The 17854-nt window shown below is 66.5% G+C and overlaps 2 protein-coding genes across 22 annotated transcripts in view; both read left to right on the forward strand.

The window, feature by feature from the left end:
• MCF2L (MCF.2 cell line derived transforming sequence like) overlaps nucleotides 1-9129 on the forward strand; it is a 92190-nt gene extending 83061 nt beyond the window's left edge. For 12 of the 20 annotated variants that reach the window (XM_027557997.1, XM_027557996.1, XM_027557998.1 and 9 more), the window contains 7 exons: nucleotides 58-176; nucleotides 1629-1721; nucleotides 2690-2764; nucleotides 4937-5058; nucleotides 6089-6201; nucleotides 6267-6370; nucleotides 7550-9129. In XM_027557997.1, coding sequence (XP_027413798.1) covers nucleotides 58-176; nucleotides 1629-1721; nucleotides 2690-2764; nucleotides 4937-5058; nucleotides 6089-6201; nucleotides 6267-6370; nucleotides 7550-7635 — 712 coding nt within the window. In that variant the 3' untranslated portion in view covers nucleotides 7636-9129. Of the gene's footprint in view, nucleotides 1-57; nucleotides 177-1628; nucleotides 1722-2689; nucleotides 2765-4936; nucleotides 5059-5402; nucleotides 5504-6088; nucleotides 6202-6266; nucleotides 6371-7549 lie in introns of those variants that run through there. The other 8 variants (XM_027558012.1, XM_027558010.1, XM_027558000.1 and 5 more) reach the window with 4 other exon arrangements.
• Nucleotides 9130-10900: 1771 nt separating this feature from the next.
• F7 (coagulation factor VII) lies at nucleotides 10901-17239 on the forward strand. Of its 2 annotated transcripts, none has more exons than XM_027558023.1 (8): nucleotides 10901-11009; nucleotides 12101-12273; nucleotides 14057-14081; nucleotides 14151-14264; nucleotides 14879-15019; nucleotides 15560-15669; nucleotides 15933-16056; nucleotides 16581-17239. In XM_027558023.1, the coding sequence occupies exons 1-8, from the start codon at nucleotides 10940-10942 to the stop codon at nucleotides 17177-17179; spliced, it is 1356 nt and encodes a 451-aa protein (XP_027413824.1). In that variant the 5' UTR covers nucleotides 10901-10939; the 3' UTR covers nucleotides 17180-17239. The 2 variants fall into 2 exon arrangements, with proteins under 2 accessions (XP_027413824.1, XP_027413825.1); XM_027558024.1 differs by having other exon boundaries at nucleotides 12113-12273.
• The last annotated feature ends 615 nt before the right edge of the window (nucleotides 17240-17854 follow it).

Below are 17854 nucleotides of genomic sequence, written 5' to 3' on the forward strand. Positions count from 1 at the left end.
CCTGTGAATGCTAACGGCAATGTTCTTTTCCTTTTTCCACGCGTCTGACGTCATCAGTCCCTCGAAAGCGAGCACAAGAAACATAAAAAAGTTAGAAGAAAGAAAAACGGACCCGCTGAGCCTGGAGGGATACGGGGGGCCGACACCACAGCAGAGGGCCCCCGAGAAGGGCAAAGGTGGGTGCTGGGCTGAGCCCGGAGCGCCAGGCCCCCGAGAAGGGCGAGGTGGGTGCTGGGCTGAGCCCGGAGCGCCGGGCCCCCCGAGAAGGGCGAGGTGGGTGCTGGGCTGAGCCCGGAGCGCCAGGCCCCCCGAGAAGGGCGAGGTGGGTGCTGGGCTGAGCCCGGAGCGCCGGGCCCCCCGAGAAGGGCGAGGTGGGTGCTGGGCTGAGCCCGGAGTGCCAGGCCCCCCGAGAAGGGCGAGGTGGGTGCTGGGCTGAGCCCGGAGCGCCAGGCCCCCCGAGAAGGGCAAAGGTGGGTGCTGGGCTGAGCCCGGAGTGCCGGGCCACCAGGAAGGGCGAAGGTGGGTGCTGGGCTGAGCCCAGAGTGCCAGGCCCCCCGAGAAGGGCGAGGTGGGTGCTGGGCTGAGCCCGGAGTGCCGGGCCACCAGGAAGGGCGAAGGTGGGTGCTGGGCTGAGCCCAGAGTGCCGGGCCACCCAGGAAGGGTGAAGGTGGGTGCTGGGCTGAGCCCGGAGTGCCGGGCCCCCCGGGAAGGGCGAAGGTGGGTGCTGGGCTGAGCCCGGAGTGCCGGGCCCCCCGGGAAGGGCGAAGGTGGGTGCTGGGCTGAGCCCCGAGTTCTGGGTCCCCTGAGAAGGGCGAAGGTGGGTGCTGGGCTGAGCCCGGAGCGCCAGGCCCCCGAGAAGGGCGAGGTGGGTGCTGGGCTGAGCCCCGAGTTCTGGGTCCCCTGAGAAGGGCGAGGTGGGTGCTGGGCTGAGCCCGGAGTGCCGGGCCCCCCGGGAAGGGCAAAGGTGGGTGCTGGGCTGAGCCCGGAGCGCCAGGCCCCCCGGGAAGGGCAAAGGTGGGTGCTGGGCTGAGCCCGGAGTGCCGGGCCCCCCGGGAAGGGCGAAGGTGGGTGCTGGGCTGAGCCCGGAGTGCCGGGCCCCCCGGGAAGGGCGAAGGTGGGTGCTGGGCTGAGCCCCGAGTTCTGGGTCCCCTGAGAAGGGCGAAGGTGGGTGCTGGGCTGAGCCCGGAGCGCCAGGCCCCCGAGAAGGGCGAGGTGGGTGCTGGGCTGAGCCCCGAGTTCTGGGTCCCCTGAGAAGGGCGAGGTGGGTGCTGGGCTGAGCCCGGAGTGCCGGGCCCCCCGGGAAGGGCAAAGGTGGGTGCTGGGCTGAGCCCGGAGCGCCAGGCCCCCCGGGAAGGGCGAAGGTGGGTGCTGGGCTGAGCCCCGAGTTCTGGGTCCCCTGAGAAGGGCGAAGGTGGGTGCTGGGCTGAGCCCGGAGCGCCAGGCCCCCCGGGAAGGGCGAAGGTGGGTGCTGGGCTGAGCCCAGAGCGCCAGGACAGTTGTGGGTGCCCACAGCAGGCGGGTCGTATGCACACCCCGTGGCCCCGGGCAGGTCCGTGTCAAGCGTGGGGCCTGGGGGGGACCTGGGTGTGACCGCCCAGCACCCCCTGCACCACCCTCTCTCCCCGCAGATGACGCGGTCACTAGCTCTACCTCAGAAAGCTCTGCCCTTTCTAAAAAGCGCTTCACCCTGCAGAGCTTTGCTGCCCTCAAAGCCCAGAAAGGTAAAGGCGCCCGCCAGCCCACGGCCTCGGGGCAGCTCGCACCCCGGTTGTCTTTCATCACCCGCGGTGCCATGTTCATCCGCGTGGACCGTCTCGGGAGGGCATCTGCCGCCTTCATCACCGGGGAGCATCTTCCACCCCGTCGCTCTCTGTCCCCAACGCTGGTGTGTCTGTCATCTGTGCGGCCAGAGCTCTTTTCAGGGCCTTTTCTTCGGGAAGGAGGAGGCCCACGCTTCTGATGGAGGCCCGTCTTGGGGGCCCGAGTGTCCTTTGCCTGCCTTCTGGCCCAGCTCCTCCCGCGAGCCCATCCTCTCCCGCCGTTCCCTGTCAGGCCCCCGCCTGCCAGAGAGCAAGGCTTTCACTTCCCTCTGGGCTGTTTGAACGCACAGGCAGGTTCAGAGTGTCCCAAGGGGGGGTTTCAAAGCCCACTGGGGCGCCCGGGCAGCGGATATACGCGAGAAGCATGCCCAGAAGCTGCAGGAGGGTCGTTAGAGGGCTCCCCGCCAGACACTAAAGACTGGAGCTCTTTTTATGGGCCCCGAAAATTGGAGCTTTTTTTTTTTCCAATTTACAAAATCATTTTAAATTGGCTTCAAACAAACAAACGAAAAGGTGGACACATCCTGGTCCTCACGTTCGCCGGGTTTGCAGAGCATGTGCCCGGTGCGTGCTGCACGCGGGGCCCAGGACACAGACACCACGACGCCGACGCCGCGTCATCTGCAGCCCTTCCCGCCCTCCCACGGGGCTCCCCGTGCACCCCTGGGTCCCTCCGCCCGCGCACTCGGCTCGGAGTCCCCGGAAGGTGCACCCCTGGGTCCCTCCACCTGCGAGCTCGGCTCGGAGTCCCCAGAAGGCAGCTCTGGCCGCGGGTCTCATTGCAGCTCGTGATCCATGTCACTGCCCATGTGCTCAGCTTCTGCGCCTCACGCTCTCCTGTTCTGTCTCTGCCTCTCGCCCCTCTGCAGCTTCTCCCACCAGTCCTGACAAAAAAGCTAAGCGACACCAAGTAAAGAGCGACCCCACGCCTTTTGGGTTACGAGGTAGAGTGGCTCACCTTCTGGACAAGGCCTGACACCTGCCTCCCCATCCGATTAGGGACCCTGTCTCACCCTCACCTGTCATCTGAGCTGCCCGGCCAAGTAGGTCCCTCCCAGCCAGGGGCAGAGTCGGTGTTTTGTTCCAAACCTGACGCCCCCACGACAGCCCTGGTGACGTCTGGCTTCTGGCTGCCGGGCCTCAGGCTGGGCACGCCCAGCGCCGCAGAGCTGACCGCCGAGTGCCAGGCAGTGGCTGGGGACGCTGGCCGGCGTCTGGGACGGGCAGGGCTGTCTCCCAGAGGCTGTGGGGCTGCGGGGCTCTGTGCCCCAGGCCTGATCTGCCTTGCTGTTGGTCCTCACACTTCTGGGGACAACAGCCGGTGGAGCCCTCCTACTGCGAGTTTCCTGGGGGCTCCCGCTGTGCAGACGCACGGGTCGGCTCTGCAATGAAGCTCAGGTCTTGGCCTCCGTCGCCCCTGCGGCCCAGGAGACCCCAAGACCCCCGGCCCAGGTTGAGAGTCTGAGGTTCCCAGAGAGGATTCCACTGTGTGATTCATCCTGCGTTTCCCAGACAGCCTGGCGGTCCCTCGGGTGTGGCTGGACCCTACCCCGTGCTCAGACCACTCAGGGTGACCGGGCCCTCTCTAGCCTCCAAGGACAGTCTGTGCCCCAGGGACCCGGGCCACGCCCTCGCACGACCCAGGCAGGCCAGCCTGAGGCCAGCCCTGCACACTCAGCCCTGTGGAGCCCCAGGCTGGGGAAAGGAGCCGCCTCCCGCAGGGCTCCTGGGAGAGGCTGCTGTGGGCCCTTTGGGTTCCTGCTTAAGACCAGGGGTGTCCGAGGCACCTCCCTGCTCTGCCGACTCTCCTGGTCCGGGGCCCCTGCCCCGTGCAGCTCAGACGCTTTGCACGGCCTCTGAGCCCAGCAGTGTCAGCTCTGAGCTTCCCCGCTTACCTATGAGACAGTGAGGTGACCTCACATCCACAGAGGGGTGTTAGAGCCTGGAGCAAGCCCAGCGCGGCCAGCCCCCTCCCCTCCTGCCCTCTCCCCCTCCCCCTCTCTCCGTCTCCTCCCCCTTCTTCCCCTCCACCCCTCCTTCCCTCCCCTCCCCTTCCCCTCCCCCTCCTCTCTCTTCCTCTCCCCTCACCCTCTCTCCTTTGCCTCCCCCCGGCTCCCCCTCCTCCCCTCTCCTCCTCGCCTTCCCCCTCTCTCCTTCCCCTCCCGCTGCTCCCCCTCCTCCCCTGTGGTGAGTCACTTCAGTCCACATGAGGGCACAGTGAGGTTTCTTGGCTTCCACCCTTGCCATCACCAAGTATCTGCTTCCTGGAGCTCCATCAGCCCCTCTTTCTCCAGTGTCAATACCAGTGGCTGTTTTACAGGGACAACAGGTGACCAGACTCACGGTCACCTTGGTCCGATGTCCTCCTCCAAGCCCCCAGCTCCTACACGGCCTTGGGCCCAGCATTTCCCCCTTACTCCCGCCAGTGTGGACACAGGGACCACCTCGCCTGGTACAGAGGGTCCCTCAGAGGCCTCGGGCAGCCGGGCGTGACCAAAGGGCAGTGCCCATCCTTGTGGGCCAGCCGGGTTTACGGGCACCCGCGTCCTGGGGCCAGTGCTCTGCGCAGCAGCAGCGTCATCGTCTGCCCACACTGTCCCCCGTCACAGTCCTGCTTCCGTTTGGCCAGGAGCCCCTGTCAGTGCTGGGCGGGGTGAGCAGACATTTGTGGCCAGCTGCCTGGCGCCAGGGCCCCTGGTGACCAAGCCCAGCGCCCCCCTGTACTTCTTGCGCTGGGCGACTGTGGACGTGCCCCAGCGGGCAGGGAGGGGGGTCTGTGGCTGTAAACTCGCAGTTCCTGCTCCCCACAGGGCCCCCGTGGGGCCATGGGTCATGCTCACGGTGGCTGCCCTTGGGGATGCAGGGCAGTGGAAACACTCACCGAGGAGTGTTCGCGTGGTTTATAAAGCCCGAAGAAGCGTCGTCCAGTGGCCTCCCAGCCACTCTCTCGCCCTCCCTAGCCGGGGTGCTCTCAGCCCAGCCCCGGCAAGGAGCCCTCCTCCTGGCCGCTGCCCGCCGTGCGGTGAGGGGTGCTGTGCTTGCCAGTGGTCACAGAAAGGGCCTTCCCTTGGCAGCAGATCATGAGGGGATCCTCACCGGAGCCTGTTCCTCTCTAGGCTGGAGCAAAACGTCCCACCCATCAGAGACGCCTGAGGACAACGATGGCTGGTCCAGCACCGAGGAGCCCGTCAACTCCTCGGACGCGGAGGAGGAGGGCAGAGCGGGCCCCGGGAAGCTGGTAACCTGGGCTCTCACCTGGCCGGTGCTCCCCGCTGCACCCTTAGGGGCCCGGGGCCCTGGGGCCATGGGAGGGTCTTCCTGTGCCTGCCCTCTGTTAGTTCACATCAGCCTGGCCCACAGCGCACACCTGCCCGCTCTGCCCTGTAGGGGAGCTTTGCTAACGCTGCACGTCTCCACCCCAGCGTTTAAGAGAATTGCGTTGTCCGAGGTGCAAACTTGCCTTCAAGACAAAGTTCTGCTTTCACATGAGCCCCGAGGGAAGCATAAGCCGTCAGAGTCAGGACACACAGCAGTTACTCGCTGCCGCTGGCTGCTGCCCTGGTTCATACCAGCTGTTTGCAGCACGCAGAGCACCCCAGAGAAGGACGGGGCAGACACGCGTAGGTGGGGGAAAGCAGGCGCGTCTCAGGGGGCCCGGCGGCCCTTCCCGAGGAGGCCTAAGAGTGAGTGGAGCCGGCCAGGACCCCAGGGGTCAGCGGGGGAACCTCAGTGGGCAGGCAAGCCTGGGGGGGTGCCTCCTGCTCTCGGGGTGGCCAGAGGGTGGGAGGTGCTGCCCCGGGCCAGGGCGGGGCTGGGCGGGGTGTCCAGGGAGGACGATGTTGGCCCCCCGTGAGGATGAGGGGCCCCGGCCCAGTTCTGCCCGCTCCCATGCCAGGCGGTGCGACCCCTGCACAGCTCGGTCACACGAGGCTGGAGCCCCCGCGCTCCCGCAGAACAGCCTCCCCCTCGAGTCCGCGCTGCTTGGCAACTCTGTCCACAGAGGTGCTGAGCACCTGGTGTGTGAGGCGCTGGCCGCCGGGCTCTGAAGGCAGACGGGGGACAGGAGCCCCCTCTCACGGGTGAAAGACGAGCCCCCGGCCAAACTCGTTCCGTGCCCGCAGGTGTGGCCCAGGCAGGGGGCAGCAGGGCCACGGTGGCGGGCACACGGGCCCGGAGGGGCAGGGCAGGCCGGGGGCTCTCAGGGGTCTGTGCGAGGCCTCTCCAGCTGCGGGCTACGGTGCATGGGGTGCCCTGCTGTGCCTCCCCAGGTCCCCGGGAGGTACACCGTCACCAGGCTGGACGAGAAGGGGGTCTCCGACGTGCTGGCCCTGAGAAGCGGGGACGAGGTGGAGCTCGTGCAGGAGGGAGATGAGGGCCTCTGGTAAGACCCCCGCCCCACGTGCCCCTCGCCTGCGCCTGGCCGCGCCCTCACCCAGCCCCTTGCAGGTGCGTGCGGAACCTGAGCTCCGGCGTCGAGGGCTGGGTGCCCGCCCGCAGCCTGTCCACTCTCCTCTGCCAGGGTGGCCCCGTGGGGTGCCTGAGCAGCCCAGGTGAGCCCTGTGCCCCACCCCACCCCCTGTGAGCGCCCCCACCCCCGTCAGCGCCCCCCAGCCCCATGAGCGCCCCCCACCCCCGTGAGCGCCCCCCGACCCCCGTGGGCACCCCCCACCCCCGTGAGCGCCCCCCAGCCCCATGAGCACCCCCTACCCCCGTGAGCACCCCCCCGACCCCCATGGGTGCCCCCGACCCCTGTGAGCGCGCCCCGGCCCCTGTGAGCACCCCCCACCCCTGTGAGCACCCCCCCCGACCCCCGTGGGTGCCCCCGACCCCTGTGAGCACCCCCCAGCCCCATGAGCACCCCCCACCCCCGTGAGCACCCCCAGACCCCCGTGGGCGCCCCCCATCCCCATGAGCGTCCCCCACCCCCGTGAGCGCCCCCACCCCCGTGAGCGCCCCCACCCCCGTGAGTGCCCCCCACCCCCGTGAGCGCCCCTCACCCCCGTGAGTGCCCCCAGCCCCGTGAGCACCCCTCACCCCCGTGAGCGCCCCCAGCCCCGTGAGCGCCCCCCACCCCCGTGAGCGCCCCTCACCCCCGTGAGTGCCCCCAGCCCCGTGAATGCTTCCCCACTCCCGTGAGCGCCCCCAGCCCCGTGAGCGCCCCCACCCCCGTGAGCGCCCCCACCCCCGTGAGCGCCCCCCACCCCCGTGAGCGCCCCCACCCCCGTGAGCGCCCCCCACCCCCGTGAGCGCCCCTCACCCCCGTGAGTGCCCCCAGCCCCGTGAATGCTTCCCCACTCCCGTGAGTGCCCCCAGCCCCGTGAGCGCCCCCACCCCCGTGAGCGCCCCCAGCCCCGTGAGCGCCCCCCACCCCCGTGAGCGCCCCCCACCCCCGTGAGTGCCCCCCACCCCCGTGAGCGCCCCTCACCCCCGTGAGTGCCCCCAGCCCCGTGAGCACCCCTCACCCCCGTGAGCACCCCCAGCCCCGTGAGCGCCCCCCACCCCCGTGAGCGCCCCTCACCCCCGTGAGTGCCCCCAGCCCCGTGAATGCTTCCCCACTCCCGTGAGCGCCCCCAGCCCCGTGAGCGCCCCCAGCCCCGTGAGCGCCCCCACCCCCGTGAGCGCCCCCACCCCCGTGAGCGCCCAGGTGAGGCCTGCGGTGACGGCAGGCAGCTGGGGGCCAGCGAGTCCGCCTGTGCAGCGCGCTGCAGCCCTCGCCTGCTTGCCCTCAGAGTCCAGTGCGGGTTCCGCGGTGCTGAGCCCCTCGTCCAGCTGCAGTGAGAGCTGCACGGCCGCCCTCGCCGACCTGCAGGGTTAGCACCACGGCCACGCTGCCCGCAGCGCCAGGAGCTGGCCTCTGCTGGGGCCACCTGCCCACCGAGCTGTGCCCGGAACCCAGCGCCGCCGCAGCCCCTGAGGACGGGGCGCCTTCCCAGGCGCAGAGCGGAGTGCAGCACCGGATCCCCTAGGAAGGGGCAGACCGACGGAGCTGATGGACAGACCTCCAGGGGAAGGGCCCCAGCCGCGATCGTGGCCGCTGCCTCTGTTTCCACGTCTCTGCCTCTGGCGGCAGGAGCGTGCATCCTGTGGAGCTGCGTCCCGAGAAGCGCCCGAGGGCCTGGCCAAAGGCTGGGGATGGGGGTGGGGATAGTTGGTCTTTTACACATTTTTTTTAAGCAGGGATTAATCCTACGGCCATTTTTTGTGGTACTTGGGCCTCTGATCTTTACCAGGAATCACTGTGTTTACATGAAGTGACAATTTGATACTGTATTTGATATAGAACTATTTTTGTTACCGGGGTTCACAGGGCACTGGGTGACCTGGGGGCTCCCGGGGACTCGACGGCGCCCTCTGAGGCCACCTGCTCCCAGGTGCGAGGGGGCCCCGGAGAATCGGGCAGAGTCGCTACAGACCGGCGGCGCAAAACCAAGGAAATTCCTTCATCTGTGTAGGTTAATTTTCAAAAGAACATGTAAACTATAAGAGGTTAACTTTCTTTTCTACAGAAAAATGAGGGGACTCCTGATTTTTTAACACTCTTCACTGACTTAGGGTATTTTTATTGTTTTTACACGTAAAGATGCCGTTTTGGCAGGTGTCACCCGAACCGACGCTGGGCCCGGGAAGCCCTGCGCTTGGCTGCCCCCGCCCCGGGTCCCGCGTGGCCGTGCCGTGAGCACGGGAGCAGAATTTATTTTATTCCACTCGAGGCAGAACTGGAAAGAAAACTCTTCTGTTCTACTGTTTTTGTGTGTGTTTCAGAAACAGATCCTGTTGTCTGGAAGTGCTTCTGTGTCTGGTTGGGGCAGACGTTTCTGTGTGTGCATGTGTGTGTGTGTGTGTGTGTGTGTGTGTGTGCGTGTGTGTGTGTGTGTGTGTGCGTGTGCGCACGTGCCCAGCGCGGCCGTGTGTCTATAGCCTCCAGGCTGCTGGCAGGGGGTCACTGTACGGCCCGAGCCCCAGGCCACTGCAGCCCCGCCGCGGCCCCGGTCGGCAGGCGGGTCAGGCCTCTCTGAACCGTGTAGTGGGCGGCGGGCAAGGTCCGCAGCTCTTTCTGGAAGCATGTAAGTTATTTCGAAAACGACGAGTCACGTAATTTACTTAATATATTGACTGTTCAGACACCGTTCCTGCCGTCCCTGCCTGGGATTGGCCCCATTTCTGTGACCTCTTCCTCATGAAGGCACTTTAAAACTTCGCGTTTCAGCCACTGTTTTTTTTTTTTAACCTTCTGATGTAAATGAAGTTTAAAAGTCAGAATTCTTTATTGTATGGATGGAGTTTGAAATAAATATCGGCAACTCTTGCAGTCTGCCTTCATCTGTAGAGGGTCAGGGCCTGAAACTGGGCGGTGATGCTAGGGCTGCCCTCACTGGGGGGGCCGCCCTCACTGGAGTGCCCCCAGACTCCAACGCGAGTGAGCAGGCCTCCAGGCTCTTCACAACGGCCGCCTTTCTCCCCACTGGACGCCAGCGCCTGTGCCCCCTCGCCCTCCTCAGGGGCAGGACAAGGTGAGGCCTGCCCCTGCTCGGCCACTGGTCACTGAGAAGACCTGGCTGCCAGGAGAAAGGGTGCAACGCCAGGGGGAGCACAGGCTCCTCAAAGCCAAGTGGCCCTGGGCTGCCGGGTCCCCTCCCCCCCCGGGGACATCCCCCAGACTTGAGCGCCTCTGCCCCTCGCGTTCACTTGATGCCTGCTGACACCCGTGCCCGCAGGGCATCTGTCTGTGGAAACCGGCTCAGCAGTGATGCTTGGAGAAGCCATAGAAGGAGCCTTGTCCCTGCTGGTCCTGTGCTCAGGATGCCGCACGTGTGGCTCCAAACACAGGCTCAGCTCAGCTCTGCTCAAGTGAAACCAGGGGCTCCGGGCAGAGAGCAGCCCCTAAAATACCCCTCTATCCGGAACACCAGAAGGCCGCCTGCTTAGAGACGGGGTCACTGCGGGTGCAGCAGGTTGAGACGGGGTCACTGCAGGAGCAGCAGGTTGAGATGGGGTCACAGTGTCTCCTGTCCAATGACTGGTGTCCTTAGAAGAAGCAGGAGATTCACACACACACAGAGGGCAGCGGAGGCAGAAACTGCTCAGTGTGGCCAGGCCCAAAGGCCACTGGTGCCTCGGGAGCTGGAAGAGGTGAGAAGGACCCTCCCCAGAGCCTCAGAGGGAGCACAGCCCTCCGACACCGGCACCCAGACCTGGGACAGGCTAGATCCTGTGGCTGGGAGCCGCTGGGTGCGGGCTGGGTGGGCAGCTAGAAGGGCACACAAGGAGTCCAGTGTCTGCAAGGCGCTTGGCCTGAGAAGGCGGTGGCCAGGGAGGAGGAAGCTGGCATGCTGGCCACTCATGGCGGGGTGGCGGGGGCCCTTCTGGAGCCTTCACAGGACACAGGACGCCCCCAGCTCTCAGCAGGCCTCGCCAGCCCCCCTGCCCCGTGAGGAGAGCGAGGCTCAGAGGGGTGAGCCCCTCTAAAGCTGGAGAAGACGGAGCCAGGACCCCCAGGGGGCTGAGCCCAGAACGGCAACACCTGCCTCACGTGTCCCCGTGGGGCTCGGAATCCCCCCAAACTCCTCCACAAATTCCACTACACCTGGGTCCTGAGCAACCGATAGTTACTGATAGTGACGAGCAGAGAGTCCAGAGGCCATCAGTCTTCCTCTTGGGGAGGGAGCGCCCGGGACCTGCAGGGACAGCTGGGCCCCATCACCCCTGCACAGAGGAAGGCACAGGGCAGGTACCCACCGTTTATAGGAAAGGGGAGCCTCCCAAGGAGGCTGGACACCCGAGGGAGCCCCACAGGGAGACTGCCAGCCCAGTGGCCCCGGGCATCCCGATTTCGTCCCGAAAGTCCGGGGTCCTGAGAAACCCGCCTGTGCCCAGCAGCCAGGGCAGCTGGTCACCCGCACCTGCAGCCCAGGGGCAGGAGGGCCCAAGGGACCAGCCAGGGGCCGAGACGCCCGGCCAGCCCTCATCCGCAGGCCCCGGGCCAGGACTGCAGCGCGGTTCGGGAGGCCAGCCCCTCCCCCACGGCCTCCAGCTCTGGGAGAACTTTGCCCGCCCTCCGCCACCCCCCCTCCCCTCCCCGGCCCAGAAAGTCAACAGACTGAGCAACCTAGGATCTGGCCATGCTGTCCCAGGCCTGGGCTCTGGCCCTCCTCTGCTTTCTGCTCAGCCTGTGGGGGTCCCTGCCGGCAGGTAAGTGGGGGAAGTTCCCCATTAACCCCATGGAAGGCCAGCCGCCCCGAAAGCTGGCCTGCGTGGTGGGCACTCCCATCTGCTGGGAGCCTGGCTGGGGGGTCCTCTCTGACTTGCCTGCCTTTCAAAAGATGAGCGGAGCTCCTGGAGCACAGGCCACGGGAGTCCCCTCCCAGACGTCTGGGGGCAGGCTCCCTGGCCACAGCGGGCCCTCGCCTGCCTCCACCGCCCACCCCCCAGGCCCAGACGCGGGCTCAGAGGTGACCCGTCTCCCGCTCTGCTCTCAGCCCCTCGCGGGTGGACCCCCACCCCAAGGGACAGGGCACAGACGCTGCGCCTTGATGCTCGGCCACTGCGGCGGTGAACATGACCCCCAACTGTGGACGTGGAGAGGCCTGAGTGGGAACACGGGCGGGCGGCTCTGTGAGCGGTCACCACCGTGATTCCCCAGCCCCAAGGGGTGGCCAAGGCGGAAGCCAGGCGCCGACACTGTCCCCTGAAACCCGTCCACGTCTGCCCCGGGGCCCACGCCGGCCGCGGGGGCCCTGCCCGCCGTCCTGCTCCAGTGCCGTGGCAGCCGGGTCCTTCCTGTTTAACCGTCTTTTTTCACCTGGCACTGCTGGGCTGGGTCATTAGTGTTGCCAGTGACGTGTCTTCAGCTCTCCCAGCGGCCTGGTGTCTGCGGGGCTCAGAGCATCTCCTTAGGATAAACTGGAAGTGAAGGGACCCGGTCAAGGGCGTGGACATGTTATAATTTAACAAACACATCGCCCTCTCCTCGCATATGAAGCTTATGCAGTGTTGCCCATTGGCAGCTGTGAGGAACTCTCCTGCTACAAACCAGCGGCCCGTGGGTGGGAGGCCTGTGATCCCATCACCGGGGTGGTGGCAGGGGTTCTGTGATCCCATCACCGGGGTGGGGTCAGGGGTTCTGTGATCCCATCACCGGGGTGGGGGACAGGGGTTCTGTGATCCCATCACCGGGGTGGGGGGCAGGGGGCCTGTGGTCCCATCACCGGGGTGGGGGGCAGGGTAGTGGGGAGGTGCTGTTACAGGTTGGGGGACGGTGCCGGCGCCCCCGCATCTCACAGCACGCCCCCCAGTCTTCCTGCCCCAGGAGCAGGCCCTCAGCATCCTGCATCGGCCTCGGCGTGCCAACGGGTTCCTGGAGGAGCTGCTGCCGGGCTCGCTGGAGCGGGAGTGCAGGGAGGAGCTCTGCTCCTTCGAGGAAGCCCACGAGATCTTCCGCAACGAGGAGAGGACGGTGAGCTCGCCCGGTGCACTGGGGGCAGCCGGTGGGCTCTGGGCGCCGGGGGCTGGGGTCTCCCCATGCTGAGACCCCCTGCACACACCCTCCTCATCCAGAAGCACAGTTTCCTGTGCCCCCATCCCCCCAAGGATGGCCCCCTGACCCCGTAAGCCGTCCAGGCCCCGGGCAGGGCCGCCTGTCCAGCAGCCCTCAGAGACCCATCGGAGCCATCAGAGACCCTGGCCAGGGCCGCCTCAGGGATGCTCGAGTGAGGAGGGCACACCTAGGGAGCCTGTTCCTCCCCCAGCGGGGCGGAGCAGGCAGAGCGGGCCTCCCCTCCCGTCCACAAGCAAAGAGATGCCCGCTGAAATCGTCTCCTTCCAGGGGGCTGAGGATCAGGAGGCCAGGAGACAGGACCCTCTCTCCCCGCACACTCGAGGGACACCCCACACAGGACACACATCTGACACGCGTGGGACACACATCTGTCATGGGACACGAATCACACACACAGGACACACATCTCACACGCATAGAACACGTGCCTGGCACGGGACACACATCACATACACAGGACACATGTCTCACACGCACGGGACACACACCTGACACGGGACACACATCACACACATAGAACACACGTCTCACACGCATAGAACACGTGCCTGGCACGGGACACACATCACATACACAGGACACATGTCTCACGTGCATAGAACACACATCTGACACAGGACATGCATCACACACAGGACACACGTCTCACGCACACAGGACACACATCTCACATGCATAGAACACACGCCTGGCACAGACACACATCACACACAGGATGCATGTCTCACACGCATAGGACACACACCTGGCATAGCACACACTCCGCACTCGCAGGCAGGGCTCACACGACCCTTCCCAGGCGTGCTGAGGATGGTCACCCCTTGAGTCTGTGTGTGTGTTAGTTGCTCATTCGTGTCCAACCCTTTGTGACCCCATGGACTATAGCCCGCCAGGCTCCTCTGTCCATGGGGTTTCTCCAGACAAGAACACCGGAGTGGGTTGCCATGCCTTCCTCCAGGGATCTTCCCCTCCCAGGGACTGAACCAGCGTCTCTTACATCCCCTGCATTGGCGGGCAGCTTCTTTACCACTAGCGCCACCTGAGAAGCCCTCGGGGAGCATGCTGTGCTGCGCTGAGTTGCTCAGTCATGTCTGACTCTCTGTGACCCCATGCATTGTAGCACCAGGCTCCCCTGTCCATGATTCTCAGGCAAGAGTGCTGGAGTGGGTTGTGGTTTTCAGAACCTTCCAGCCGTTTTCACCTTGTTTTATTCTCACAGTAACACTGAGTTGTTTCTCACTGGCCTAAAGATCCCTGGGGAGTCACTGTTACTGACGAGGCCCCTGAAACTGGCAGGGCACTCGTGCGTGTCTTTTCCACATTCTCCTCGGTCAGCGGGTGTCTGGACGGTCAGCACAGCATCGGGAGCAGCCCCGGAGGCTCGGGGAGCGTGGGGTCTCGTCCGTGTTCACAGCTCCATGGCAGGGCTGGTGCTGAAGCCTGGGGTTGGGACTTGGGAGAGGACATTCGGACCTCTGTGGCCTTAGCAATGGGAGGGGCGGGTATTAGAGAAAAAACTCGCTTCCCTAGATGAACCCACCTGTCTCCATAGAGCGGTGTGGCTTCCAGAGCCCACAGGGAGGGCTGGTCAGAAGCCCCAGCTGCCTGGCGCCTCCCCCGCAGGGACGTGAACGCTTGCCCTGGCGCCCACGTCTCATGCGGCTTCCTCTTGCTCCCTCAGAGGCAGTTCTGGGTTTCCTACAATGGTGAGTAGGTGACTCCGACCCCATTTGCCGCCAGCCCCCGTCAGCCTTGTAACAGCGACTCGCCCGCAGACGGGGACCAGTGCGCCTCCAGCCCCTGCCAGAACGGGGGCTCCTGTGAGGACCAGCTCCAGTCCTACATCTGCTTCTGCCCCGACGGCTTCGAGGGCCGGAACTGTGAGACCGGTGCGGAGCGGGGCCGGGAGGCTGCCGACTCGCCAGGCGGGAGGGGCCTCGGCACCCTCGCAGGCTTCCACCCGGGCGTCTTGGGTGCGGGGTTCTGCGTGCTGGCCCGCTGGACGCCCTGTCCGCTTCTGGGCTCTGGGTGCGGGGCAAGGCTGGGGAAACCACTCATCTCTGTCAGCTCCCCTGCTCCTTGGCATGGGGGTCCCACAGCCCCAGTGGCCAATGTGCTCAGACCCAGGACCCCCAGGCCCGGTCTCACCCTCCTGGGTCGTCTGCGGGGTGTCCCCTGAGCCGGGACCCCCAGGCCCGGGTCTCACCCTCCTGGATCGTCTGCGGGGTGTCCCCTGAGCCGGGACCCCCAGGCCCGGGTCTCACCCTCCTGGATTGTCTGCAGGGTGTCCCCTGAGCCGAGACCCCCAGGCCCGGTCTCACCCTCCTGGGTCGTCTGCGGGGTGTCCCCTGAGCCGAGACCCCCAGGCCCAGTCTCACCCTCCTGGATTGTCTGCGGGGTGTCCCCTTCCTCCGCGCAGGCCTGGCCCCTGGCCCAGGGAGGGGCAGCCACCGGGCTTCCTGCCCTGACCAGGGGCCATGTCAGCTGTGCCCTGTGTCTGCAGACAAGCAGAGCCAGCTGATCTGCGCCAACGACAATGGCGGCTGTGAGCAGTACTGTGGGGCCGACCCGGGGGCCGGGCGCTTCTGCTGGTGCCATGAGGGCTACGCGCTCCAGGCAGACGGGGTGTCCTGCGCGCCCACAGGTGAGGACCTGGGCCGAGTGCTTCCACTCCCGCTGAGCGCCACTGCCCTGCTGTGTGTCCTCTGTAGCCAAAAGGTGGGCCCCGGGGGAGCATCCCTGAGCCTCACCAGGGCGAGGGGGTGCTCTGGGCGGAGGGAGGAGGCATCCTCGCCAGCCCTGGTCTCCCGAGGATCGTGCGAGCGGCCTCGTCCAGGAGCCCAGAGAGAGCGGCCCCCTCAAACGCTGTCCCCTCTGGCCTGGGGCTTTCCCGGAGGCGGGTGGGAACCAAGAGCAGGGGTGGAGAGTGGCCAGGCTGCCTGAGACGCTGCTCACCCCGCGCAGCACGTCCCGGGCCCTTTGGTGGCGTCAGGCTGCCTGTATCCACCCCCGGATACACCAGCAGGACCCAGGCCCACGGGCCCTGCCGCCCGGCCCCAGCAGCTCCCCCAGGGCCCCCGAAACCCCGGCCAAGAGGGGGCGCAGCCGCCAACACGGGGCACTCACTGGTGCAGCCGCACAGCCTCCATCTCACCCACGTCCTGCTGACTTCTGTCCCACACAGTGGAATATCCGTGCGGGAAAATACCTGTTCTGGAAAAAAGAAATGGCAGCAAGCCCCAAGGGCGAATTGTGGGGGGCCACGTCTGCCCCAAAGGGGAATGCCCCTGGCAGGTGAGGCTGCAGGCCTGGGGGAGGGAGGGCAGGGTCGCCCAGCAGGTGAACCTCCAGGACCGCTGGGTTGGGCCTGGCTGACGCTCTGCCAGAGCAGAGGACCCCAGCCCGGCATTTCCACGCTCTGGCCGGGGCCCACTCGCTCCCTGTCCCCTTACCTGGATGGACGCAGAGCCTCCGGCAGCCCCCACACGGGTGCAGGGAGGGGAGCCCCAGGTGGCCGTGACCATGACGTCATCCCCGCTGTGTGCCACGCCCACCAGGCCATGCTGAAGCTGAACGGGGCGCTGCTGTGCGGGGGCACCCTGGTCGGCCCGGCCTGGGTGGTCTCCGCCGCCCACTGCTTCGAAAGGCTCCGGAGTAGGGGGAACCTGACGGCTGTGCTGGGTAGGTGGTGCGGGCGCCCCCCCACCCCGCAGAGCAGGCCCTCAGAGGAGAGTCTCGGGGCCAAGATTCCGGGCTTCCAACCACTGCTCCCACGAGCAGCGGCGACTTTCCCAGAGAGAGACACATGCAGGCAGCGTGTGAGCAGGCCCCACACCCCAGGGCCCCTGTGCCCACCCCCCGCAGCCTCTCCCGCCCACACGCAGCCCCGGGTGACTCCGCTCCCACCAGGAGCCCCACAGGGGTGCCCTCCCCAGGTGCTCTGCCCGGCGGGCTTACTGGATGACTGGGGCCCCAGGGGGCAGGGGAACTGAGGCACCCCTCCTCATGCACCATGCTGCCCGCCCAAACCCCACTCACACCTCCAGCAACTCTGAGTCTGGATTCGCCCCAACTCTCCTGCCGGCAGCCCCGGGAGGATGCCCGCCCACCCTGGGGGGCGGAACGTGTGCCCCTCGCTCCCAGGAAAGGAGCCTGTGGTCCGTGTGGCGAGGGGGGCAACAGCAGATGGTCCTGGTACTCTGCAGGCGAGCACGACCTCAGCCGCGTGGAGGGCCCAGAGCAGGAGCGGCGGGTGGCGCAGATCATTGTCCCCAAGCAGTACGTGCCGGGCCAGACGGACCACGACGTGGCCCTGCTGCAGCTGGCCCAGCCCGTGGCCCTGGGCGACCACGTGGCACCCCTCTGTCTGCCCGACCCGGACTTCGCGGACCAGACGCTGGCCTTCGTGCGCTTCTCGGCCGTCAGCGGCTGGGGCCAGCTCCTGGAGCGCGGGGTCACCGCCCGCAAGCTCATGGTGGTGCTGGTGCCCCGGCTGCTGACCCAGGACTGCCTGCAGCAGTCGCGCCAGAGGCCCGGCGGGCCTGTGGTCACGGACAACATGTTCTGCGCTGGCTATAGCGACGGCAGCAAGGATGCCTGCAAGGGGGACAGCGGGGGCCCGCACGCCACACGCTTCCGGGGCACCTGGTTCCTGACCGGCGTCGTCAGCTGGGGCGAGGGCTGCGCGGCAGCCGGCCACTTTGGGATCTACACGCGGGTCTCCCGCTACACGGCCTGGCTGCGGCAGCTGATGGGCCACCCGCCGTCCAGGCAGGGCTTCTTCCAGGTCCCGCTGCTGCCCTAGCCCCTGCCCTGCAAATAAAGCCGCCGAGCGTGCCTGGCGCCCAGGCGCCAAAGGCGGAGATTCTCCTGTGGTTCCGGGGCAGGGAAGCGGGGGGAGGGAAACAGAAATGGAGACTGGGAGATGGAGAGACACAGAGAGGGAGGGAGAGATGGAGGGTGGGAGAGAGAAAGACCCAGAGTCAGAGACAGACGAGGAGGGTGGCAAAGGGGCCCTGGAGGCGCAGGAGGCATTGGAAGTGTCTGGACCGAACCGGAGGCCACACACGCGGGCAGCACAGGGCCGGTGCTGTCCTCGCTGTGACCTGCGCCACTTCCAGTCTGGCTTGTCACTCACCCTAGCGTTGTGTCTTCATTCTGGGTAAATGTGAGCACCCCCCACTCCCCATGGTGATCGGCCTTCCACGTCCCTCTGAGTGTGCGGCACAAGCAGCCTCGCATGCTGCACGCCTGCCCCTCCCCTGCCCCCTGCCCACAGGCAGGCCCGCCCCCTCCTGCTCTCCCTGCACGGTCCAGAGTCGTCTCTCAGAGACCCTCACGCTGGCCCTTGAGCCGGGCTCCTCCACAGTCACCAGCTTTGCTGGAGTGAACTCTCACGTGAAGCCATTTCCAATGCAGACGCTCTCCTGGGTTTGGGGGCTGCGTGTCTCTCCCAGCTGAGGCCCCAGGAGACCACACA

This window comes from Bos indicus x Bos taurus, chromosome 12 (assembly GCF_003369695.1).
Source record: "Bos indicus x Bos taurus breed Angus x Brahman F1 hybrid chromosome 12, Bos_hybrid_MaternalHap_v2.0, whole genome shotgun sequence".
In the NCBI taxonomy this organism is placed as follows: domain Eukaryota; kingdom Metazoa; phylum Chordata; class Mammalia; order Artiodactyla; family Bovidae; genus Bos; species Bos indicus x Bos taurus.